The following is a 10432-nucleotide window of genomic DNA, read 5'->3' as shown; positions in this document are numbered from 1 at the left end:
TATTAAACTGTAATAGAACCCTAGCTTTTAATGGTGAATAGGGCTGAAGTCTTCCTTATTTTATACAGCTACACTGAGTGTGTAAGGGCCCTGTGAGCATCCCTGTCCCGGAGGTTTGGCCAGCAGGGCTTAGGGCCAGCTCAGCTGGGAGTTGCTGCTGCACCTTGGCATCCTTGGAGAGAGGCTCCCGGACACGGCTGCTCCGAGGCCTGGGACAGCTCCCTTCCCGGAGCAGCTGGAGCGCCGGCCGTCGGCCCTGGCCTGAGCCGCAGCTCCTGCTGTGGCGCAGCCTGTGCCGGGCCATGGGCCCTGTTCCTCCAGAGTGAAACTCAGCTGACTTCCTGGCCTGACCTTGGGCCTGCCTCGTCCCTTTGGACCTCTTGGGTGACCACTGGGCTGCATCTGGTCCTGGTTATCTTCATCAGTAATCACTTGATCCTGACCTTAACTTCCCAGCTCATGTTCCCAATGTGACTTGAGACCTGCCACATTTCCATGCATTTACGTGGTGATCTAGACTGTGGGCTGAACCTGCCTGCCAGCCCGGGCTCTGTCCTGCTTGCCTCACTTGGCTACAACAAGATGGGGCTCCACCTGGCAAGGCCCTGCCGCCAGCCGGGTATCCTGCCCAGCTCCCGGCTCCCCATCCGCCAGGGAGCGGGTGGCCCTTGCTGCTTCCTGACATCTTTTGCTCTTGGGAACATTTTCTTCCAATATCTTTGGGCTGTCTTGACCCTACATGTGCGCTTCCTCTCTGCAGTTATCATTGCCTTCATGCTCTTACTGATGAGAGGAAATTGAAAATTTAATCAAAAATTCTTTTGTTGGAAAATGCCCCAATTAAATTTCTTTCTGCAATCTATCCCTTTGCGTTCTTAAAAATGAGAATGGCAAAGATGAAGACTGTATTGAGCAATTTATTTTGAGATGTTACCCAAATGAGAAGATCACTCGGTCACTGTGACCATCATTTTGTTGCAGTGCTCGAGGTGACTTGGATACTGGCTATTCTTTGGTAGTTTTTCTAGCCAGCAAAGTCTCAAGGGTGGGATCTCTCTTCTTGGCTTTTCCTGGGCATGTGTCTGATAGTGAAAGTTCTTCAGGGAAAGGGAGAATAACTGGTCCGTTCACCAGTTTGGTCAAATCAGGTTTGTCTGCTTGAATCTTTTCTCCATCAGGATTGCCAGTGATATTTAGGAAGCTACCTGTAGGCTCCACTGCCTCCGGTGGAACTGGCTTTCTATCCGTATGTTCTCTTTCTGGTGCACTTTGGCAAGAGGTGTTCTCAATTGAAGGGGGAAGAACTTTAACCCAGCCCACTGTTTTTCCTAGGTGGGGTGTAAAAGGGCTGGCTTCTAAAGAGGAAACTTCTTGATGCCTCTGGCTGGATTTTCCAGGTCTCTGGTCTGGTTGCTGCTCCCCTTCTTCAGTGACAGGAGCCTAAAATAACAGGCAACAAGCATCACCTCTGCTGAACCTGTTTGCCCTTCCCACTTCCCTGAAGCCCCCATATCTATCAAACTGGGCTTGCAGGAGCTCAGTTCTTCTTTTGCAAAGGCATCTTACTGTTGCAATATTAAGATTAGATGAAGAAATACCTCTGGATTGTAGATTTCGCAGGATATTTCCACAAACTCTTTCTGTTCCAAGTCACTTCTTATCACAGAGCCTGTACAGAAGCCCATTTTCTGGAAAAGAGAATGCAACCATTTTATTTCACATTGTAATGCTGATATTTAGCTCTTGTAAAATGGGAGATTAGAAAAGTCTGAGTAGTTCTAGCTTCTGCATGTGTAAGCAGCTCGGGCAAACTTTTATTTTGGGATTGATAAGCTTACAAAGGAGGGCAACATTGTGGAAAGACCTTATATTTGCAAAGGAGGGTTAGGTAATGATAGTGAGAATAAGCTGGCTGCTGAAAGTCCAGCTATGACAGATAACACTGTATGCAGGTAAGGTCTGTAAGAGAACATAATATGCGTTCACAGGGGAAAACATTTTCACACCATTCCAGTTATACAACTAGTATGGTGTGAAAATGTTTGTTGCTACTAACAGCTGTGTATTTACCAGGCTCTGGAGGTAACATGGCTCCGATCCCAGTGAAGATGGGATTTAAGGAGATGGAGTCTCTGAGCAGTGTGTTCAGTTAGTCTTTCAGCTCCTCTCATAGGTTTTTCCTCATAATTCCTAAATATTTTCTATAGCTGACTGGATCACAGTGTGACTGTCTTCTAATGCCGTGTTTACAACTCTTGTCTGCATCTGTTTACACAAAGGAAATCCTTAAGAAGTATTCATTTTTATAAAGCAGTAGCTACCACCATTTTCTGGATGGAATTTTTGTGTGTTTTCTTTGTTCATGGACTTTTGGACAAGAATTCAGAGCTTTATCTAAAATGCTTGATTTGTTCCAAGGCAGTTTCTACATTTGCAGTCCATATAGAGCAACAGTCTCTTTTGATTCTTGTTTGCAAAGAACCAAAGGAGATAGGCTAAGTGTTCACTGAGGAATCTGCAAAGAAATCTGCATCTGCAAAATAGGTGTTAATACAGTAGGTGTTAATACTTACAGCTGATTCAGGTGAGAGAGGCTGACACTGAGAGATGTCAGTGACAGAATCAGATTTCGAGCAGGATGTCTCCTGAATGGTAAACTCTACAAAATGTGCAGGACCAATGACCCACTGTTAATGAGAGACCAGTGACAATTAGCGCTTGTGCATTTGTCAGGAAGAGGAAAAAATCTGACAGAGTTAAAATGAATGGAGGGTCCTGCTTACTGTAGGAGCAGGTTTTAGATGGGATAGCTCTGCGCTTTGTATTACAGAGAATATTCTTTTGATTATTTTCTACTGCCTATATTTGCACAATCCTAATAACTCATCAATTAGCTGTAGTTGAAACTATTTTTTTTTGTAAAAATTTAGCATCTGTGTAGAACTATATATTTAAAGGTCCTCATTAGTGACTAGTTGAACATTTCAGGCTGCTTCATTGCTTTTCCATTGCTGTGAGGCAAGTATCGTTGGGTTGGAAGATGGGAACAGTTAAGTACTGCATTGTAGTACTATGGAACACTTTGAGACAGAAAGTGAACAGCAACTTGACTTGCTGTATTTAATGACTTTTAGAGAGACTGGATATTGCTATCGGTAAACAATGATTGAGGTGGTTCTTCACTTACCTGCATTGAAGCTTTTGTGACATTGAGGACAGAGAAATAATGAGTCTGTTCACTTTCTTCATTGAACTTGGCAAGGCTTTGAGCAGCAACCTCCAAATATTTGGGCTCAGTTGGACAGTCATCAACCGGGCAGTCAGGACACATTGCCCAAATATATCTGCGTGGAACTTTTTTTTGAACAAAACAGTGTCACTAGTGAGAAGTGTTCAGAACCATGAGAGCCTGTTGACAATGTGGGGAAGATTCTGCATCTATTTCTTATTTGTGTCTTTGTGTCTCTAGTTGTTATACATACCTTAAACTTTTGGCATAATTATGTTAAAACAATATTGAATACAGATATGATTGCCATCCACATAGTCACTGAACTGTCACATAAATACATTTATGCCTCCCAGCCCGGCTCCCTCACACTCCAGACCGTAAAATAACATTATATGGTTTGAGTGATTTTCAATCTTCCTGAATTTGAAGATCCTTAGAAATGTTGTATTGGAGGCAGAGACACTGCATTGAAAAGTTCAGCTTGCTGACAGTCTGCTTGCTCTTCTTAATTTGTCTTTCACAAACCTGTAAAATACTTTTTGGACCAGATGGCAAAAACCTAGACAGAGGCTCTGCTGCGTTTCCCAGCAGAGAGATGAGATGAGATAAGAACAAAGTTATTCTCGGCCCTGCGCGGTGTTGCATTGATCCATATGATCAATGACCTGAGGAAATTAGGGCAGCTGAAAGTGAATGAAGACATGGTGGTGCTATTATTACAATTAAAAATTAAAGTAATGGCAAACAGGGTTTTATTCCAGTTCTCTTTTAAAGTGTGTCGAATAAAGACTTACCTGGTTGTAAAACACACTCGTAAGTACTCAGATGGGCAATATTCCTTGGCTGATTAATGTAGATAATTGCTTTACATTGACCATAAGCCTAAAACAATATAAACATGTAGGAACAATTATTTTTGCAACCTTGCAGTGACTGCCTAGTACCAGTGAATCACTGTTCTTCTTCTTACAGTCATGAAATTCTGCACAACAAAAAATTGTCTTAATATTCAAGTGGGAATGAAGCACGTTTCTCTTCTAAATAGACCCCATATAAATAAATAGGAGGCCAGATCCTCCTTGGGTGTACTCCTGCAAAATTCTTAGTACTAGTTGTGCAGTGCTTGTCTACAGGTTAGTGTCTCCAGATCCACTTTTGTGGCAGCTAAGAACTGCTCAAGTGTCACAGGTTGTTGTCCCTGGCCAACCCCCTGCTCTGGGAGCTGGTGGGTACATGGAGCTGAGGCAGCTTAAACTGCTGCTGGACATCAGCCTGGTGTGCCTGGAGCCAGTCACCTGGATTCCAGCTTTTCCCTCTTTCCTGTGTGCATAGCGAGGAAGGAGAATGACGTGAAAGGCCCTAAATCGACTGTTGCAGTGTAAGATCACGCTCAGCCACAGGGAAACTCAGACTTCATGGCAGAAAAAATAGTCATCGTGCCTCTGTGTTTAAAAGTTAAATTTATGTGCTCTGAGGGTATCTTAAATATTGCCAGCTAGAGGATCAAGGCTTCTAGGACATTTCTGGGGTTCATAGAACCAACCTTCCAAAGGAGTGAAAGGGACTGGTCAAGCTTTCTTTGGGCCCTTTCCCTGCTAAAAGTGCTGTAAGTAGAAATTAACTTTTTTTTTTTTTTTTTTTTTCATTTTTGCTTTCAGGAGATTGACCTAAGAAGCAGGAAGGGTCAAATTAATCAGACACCTTTTGGGTTTTTATTGCATATGCAAAACTTCTTTCCAGACAGTCTGCATTTTAAAAGTTATTTTTACTTGCTCAGAGTCATTTTGGACACCTGTAGCAGCAGGCTTAAGTCACTTTCTATCTTTGACGCGTATGTTGCTGGGTTTTCTTTCTTCTCTCAGTACTATTTTTGCAAAGCTGTCAGAATAAAAGTAGAGTTAAACTAAACTAAAGGTCACCTCTTATATAAAAATGAGTTTCTTTTATTCCATTTTTGACAAGCTGTCTTTAAAATAAACTCTCGCAGAGTTGCTGTAAGAAGTAGACTGTGGATTCTAAATAGTGCTCTAGCAGAGCTATTTATCCATGCCTGTTGATTAGCTCTGGTCAAAAACTCTCTTTTCATTTTTTTAAATACATCTTACCATTCTATAGACTGATAAGAAAAGTACAGTTGAAAATTGTGAACCTTAGAAAATGGATTCTGATTTCTTTTTAACTAAGCCCTGCTGCCTACAAAAATCTCTACATTTGTAGAGATTTTGCTGTCTTCAGTAATACCTGAGTAACTCTCATCCCTGAGATTAAATATGAAAATAAAGCCCTCACAGTTTCGTGAGTAGGTCTGGTTTCACAATCCTTCCACAGCTTCTTGCTGAGAACATGGCAGTTGGTATCTACTACATCCAAGATGAGATAGAAGACAGAACCAGTGATTTCCTAAACACAAAAAAAGGGAGGGATTAGATGCCAATTTTGTACAGAATGGAAGAGAGAGGTGGAGAAACAGACTGTGCAGGTAGGATATACAAATATGCAAAAGTTAAACATTCTGCAGGATGAATTTTCAACTGTGGCAAATCAGATCTGTCAGATCAAGTCCTGTTAAAACAGGCCTGGTTATACATCTAGCTACATTTGATTTAAGAACAGCCTTTTGGAAATAGTTTTAGCCTTTTGATTCTGGTACCAGCCAGAAGCTGGGAATAAAGACCAAGATGGTCTGGCTCCCTTAAAGCTTCAGTCCGGTTCTTAAGTTCTGAAACCTTAACTGAATCCTCTGCAGGGTAGGGACAAAAAGCAGTTAGGGCTTAACATCTGGGCAGCTGTGTTCCCATGGGAGGGGGACAGGGAAATATTATATATCAAATGATATGTAACAGGCAAGCTCTGTTGCAGGGTGCTTATTAGGGATACAACTTTTGAGGCTCATGTTTTATTTACTGCATTGAAGAGCTGGAAAGGGAGCAGCTGTCATCTCCAGCATTTATACAGGCTAAAGAACTTGCACATGGCTGTTAGCTGCCTGTTTCGACTGAGATGCTGCTGCTAAAGAGAGAGCAAAGGCAGAGCTCAATGAGAGGAGCATTTCTTCACTCCCAGTTCATTTCACTGGTTTATGGAAAAAAATAGAAACTCATAGAAATGTGAGTCCAGGATCCATACTATTTTTTGAACGTTTGAGGCTTCTGTTCGTTAATTGTGAGGAAACTGAGTGATGTAAACTGTTGTGGTCTAACAATATGGAGATTTTCTCTGAAGAGAGACTGGGATGGTGATTTTATATGTGAACTCTAATGTATATATAAAGTATTTAAATGTATCGGTAAACTCTTTAAATACTAAAAGGAGAGGAAGAATTATAATGAGTGAGTAGACTGCTTTGTAAACTTTTTTTCTAGCTGTAGTATTACACATGTACTTGGCATGTCTTAAGCCTTTTACCGTGTTTTGTTATCTTCCTTTTTCTAAGTAAGTGCTCTATGAAGTAAAGCCTGGCACTCAATCCTGAAGTTTGGTTATATGTGCTGTTTTCAAGGTCTTGAAAAGACCAAGACCTGTTTTGCCAAAGAACGAAGGTGCAGCAGCACGATGCATCTCAGTGGCCTCACACCTGGCCGTGTAGATCCTTTGGTGGAAGGAAATAGTTGTAATGTTCTGCTTGCATGCAGCCTTGCTGAATACCACGGTGTTCTGTCTCCTTAAAATGGTAGCTAGTATAGTTTAGATCAGTAAACAGAAAGCAGGAGTGATCCAAGAGTTTTGGCCATTTTCTGCAAATTTAAGTGCTTTTTGAGTTGTGCAGCATGCGGTACTGGCTTGTAATTCTAATTATTTCCTCTCTGAGAAAAGGCATTAGTAAGACTATCCTACATGAACAATTAATAGCCAGGAAAAGTGCCTATCTTTAAGGAATTCCAAAGTTAGGATTGCTTACTTGAGCTTTCAAGTTGGTCATTTGGGAATTCCAGAGGCAAAAACACACATCTCACATTAAAGAAATATTCTTATGATCAAATGTGTTTGATGTTGGATGGGTTTACTCAGCTGAATCGTGAAGACCAAATGAAAAGCTCAGTAGTCCTGGAAATATTAAATGCTACCAGGCTCTGTATTTTCAGTTGCCTATAGCACTTTTACAATGCCAGCTGTAATACACAGATGAGGTTATTATAAAATCAACACTTATTTTTTTGTCTACCTGCTTCTGTATGCATCACCCTCCACTGCGGAAAGGGTAATTTGGGCTTTATTCAGAGCTCAGCAGATCTCTGAAGGTTTCCTTGTCCTTATTTTAATTTTCATAAAAAGACCATTACACCAGGGTCTTTTGATATCTGCTTAGCATTGAATAAAAACATATCTGTTTTCTTTGCTGACAAAAAGATCCCCTCCTCAGTGCTGCTGATGCTAGTAGTGCCAGTGCAGTGCAAGCCTTGCAGCCAGGAGGGATTTGGCACCAGGAGAGCATGTGGAGGGTCACCCTGCTGCAAGGGAAAGAAAAGAATAAATATTTTTGTGCGAACTCTAATTTTTCTTAAATGGTTGTCAGTGAAGATGATCCTGAGTATCTCCCATGAAAGAAAAGCTCTGTCCTACTTGCATATGAGTTAATGGCAAATGGCTCATTAGTTTCTATTAGAGCAAAATTAAGCCACAAGTTGCTTAAGGGCAATTGAAATTTTGAAAATGTTTTTATATTAAGAGTTGGTAAAAAATATGGGAGGAGAGTCTACTGACTGATGAAAAAATATTGATTTCTTGATTTATTTTTGAAGATCAGAAGGCTGCAGAAGACATTACCACCAGCTGTGAATATCCCTGACACAACTGACTGCTGGTTCTGTGTTCTCTTCCAAAAATGCAATGAAGAACCTACATGGTCAGGTGTGTTATTACACAGTGTCTTGAAGCACTTTATTTATGGGATAAGTGTGTTAGTTCATGCACAAAAATACTAAGAAGAATCAATAAACATAAGCAATCAAAAGCCAAGTATGCCCTAAAGAAAGCAATGAAAGCCTCTGGGGAAATAAGCACCAGGCCATATCCCAGCCAGGGAGCAGCAGTCTCCTGTGCTGAGATACACTTGTCACAGGTGAAGGCAGGAGTGGGGGCAGGCATTAAGTGCTTCATAGCGTGTCTGCACCCACCATGCCTGGCCTAGGTAGCCACTGGGCTGCTCTGGGTGTTTTCCAGTCAAAATTGTCCCCCGAAGGCCCGTGGTTTGGCTGGAGGTCACAGGGCCGGCTGGGAATTGGACTAGTTGACTGACGTCTAGTGCCCCAGCACCGTAACTGGTACCACAGGTTCCAGGCCAAGCCAGGGGCATCCCGTGTGATATTATTATTCCCAGGGTAACTGATGCGGTTGTTTTGTGGGCACAGTCTGCCACCTGAGCAAAGCAGAACAGAGAACACAGTGCAAAGCGCAGCAAAGTGTCTGTGCACGTCCAGTGGTGACATCTCCAGCTTCTGGAAGTCGCATAGCTGCAGAAATTATGTCCTCGTGAAAGGAGCAGGAAGTAGCGACATTCCCTGGTCTCAAGCTGGCCTTGTCTGCACCTTTTAGTGTTCACATCTTCTGTGCAAAATGCACAGTGACTTAATAGCCTTTGCACTCCAACTGTTCAAGGCAGTGGGAGGAAGGTGTAAAATTAAATTAAGTCAGAGTACTAGAGCTTCATACTGGATTTGTGCTGATGCCTGGAGCTGTTCCAGGGGAAGGCAGCAGAGAATCGTGCCTGAGCTTTGCTCTCTAATTGCCCGCAGTGGTGATGAAACTGTTTCTAGTCAGCTGTGTGTAAAGTTGACATGGCCCCTGGGGTCCTGTGAAATGTAAATTTACATTTTCCTTTTAAAATATTTCTTAGTTCAAACCCCTGTTGTCAGGAACAGTGATGGACACGGGGCCCTTTGCTGGAGGAGCCGGGGCAGATCCAGCAGGTAACTTACCTGAGGTTGTTCTCGGGCGCTGCGGATGCGATAGAGACTGAGCACGTAGCCCTCCCGCCGGTGAGCGTTGACCTGCCCGAGCGCCAGGTCCGCGGCGGCCGCCACGGCAGGGCCATTGCAGCGCGGGGAGAGCAGCGGCACCGGCGCTGCCCGCGCAGGAGGGGCGGCCCACGAGCAGAGCACCTGCAAGCCCGAGAGCAGGGCCACAAGCAGGACCATCCTGCTTGGAAGCCCTGTGCCGCAAAGCAGCGCGCGATGTCGCGCGGGAGGGAGCTGCCTGGCCGAGAACGCCTTGGGAGGCGTCTCTCTTATACACCCGTGTTCCCTTCCTACTGTACGCTGGCCAGCCTGCATCTGCAATTGCAAACACAAAGTCAATGATTACAGGGTTTTACAGAAGTGTTGTAGCCCTCTTGGAGACCACATCCTTTTCTGGCCCTGCATCTCCAGTTCAGGCTTTCACTGGGCAGGTCAAATACCTCTGACCTCAGCGCAAAGGAGCAGAATACAGAGCCAAAGCCACTTTCCGAAGAAGTGAGCATTGCTTAAATAAAACTACATGCAGGGCAGCTCTGGCTCCAGTCCTGTTCTGTCAATGATCCCATATAAGCCAATAGCCGAGATCTCACCGGCTTGAATGGGAACAGGATCAAGGCCACGGAGTTGACTGGTTTTACGCATTGCACAGGTTATAACTAAACACAAATTGTAAACAAATGTACCAACCATCTCAGTTATATGCAGTCAGTTTGCTTGGGATGGAAAGCTGTGTTTGGATTCATTCTCTGTGCTGTTTCTGCCCCAAGCAAGCAAAATGCGATCCCTTTCCAGGCAAGAAGCCTGTCAACAAGCTAGCTCAGGCTGTTAAATATTCTTAGAAAACAGTAACAAGGACATGTGCTGTAAAGACTTAACAGTTTAATCATGGTGTCTGTTTTTAAGCAGAAATTTCCACTGTCTTCATTTGGGACTTAAGAGTCACTGTAACTGAATATAGTAGCATATATGTGATAAGTTTATAAACATATTCTTGCCTCAAAGCTCCCCTTCTTTTGGTGGGATGCTGCTGTAAGAGGTGGTAAAAAATAGAAAGTGAACCAAGGCTGTTGAAACAGAATTAGGCTTCATTTCAGGGTATGTGTCCTCCGGTATCTTGTCTCCAGCCAACTCATCCTCTTTGGAGGACGTTGCCTGAATTTATTGCCACCTACCAGGTATTTCCCACCCGCCCCTTCTGATTTCCCCCTGCCTGCTTCCCGAGCCTGGCACAGCTCCTGCTTCATCC

The 10432-nt window shown here is 43.4% G+C and overlaps 1 protein-coding gene across 1 annotated transcript; it reads right to left on the bottom strand.

Moving 5' to 3' along the window:
* Positions 1-1005: 1005 nt before the first annotated feature.
* FETUB (fetuin B) lies at positions 1006-9366 on the bottom strand. Its single transcript, XM_088523943.1, has 7 exons — positions 9148-9366; positions 5522-5632; positions 4027-4114; positions 3188-3354; positions 2574-2687; positions 1599-1688; positions 1006-1440 (listed from the first exon to the last, which is right to left on the bottom strand). Exons 1-7 carry the CDS (start codon positions 9364-9366, stop codon positions 1006-1008), a joined length of 1224 nt encoding a protein of 407 aa, XP_088380069.1.
* Positions 9367-10432: the final 1066 nt, after the last annotated feature.

The sequence above is a fragment of the Tinamus guttatus genome, unplaced genomic scaffold (assembly GCF_059628265.1).
Source record: "Tinamus guttatus ecotype Peru unplaced genomic scaffold, ASM5962826v1 Tinamus_guttatus_pri_ptg000198l, whole genome shotgun sequence".
In the NCBI taxonomy this organism is placed as follows: domain Eukaryota; kingdom Metazoa; phylum Chordata; class Aves; order Tinamiformes; family Tinamidae; genus Tinamus; species Tinamus guttatus.
Note: the sequence above shows the minus strand (reverse complement) of the source record. Positions and strands in the feature narration are given on the sequence as shown.

What these genes read in the sequence shown, in the direction of transcription:
- FETUB (XM_088523943.1), bottom strand. Translation starts at nt 9,366, where the DNA reads ATGGTCCTGCTTGTGGCCCTGCTCTCGGGCTTGCAGGTGCTCTGCTCG. An exon ending in CTCTCTCACCTGAATCAGCT is followed by an intron (nt 1,689 to 2,573) that starts GTAAGTATTAAC and finishes TCTCTTTTCCAG; the next exon opens with AAAATGGGCTTCTGTACAGG. An exon ending in GCGAAATCTACAATCCAGAG is followed by an intron (nt 1,441 to 1,598) that starts GTATTTCTTCAT and finishes CTGTTATTTTAG; the next exon opens with GCTCCTGTCACTGAAGAAGG.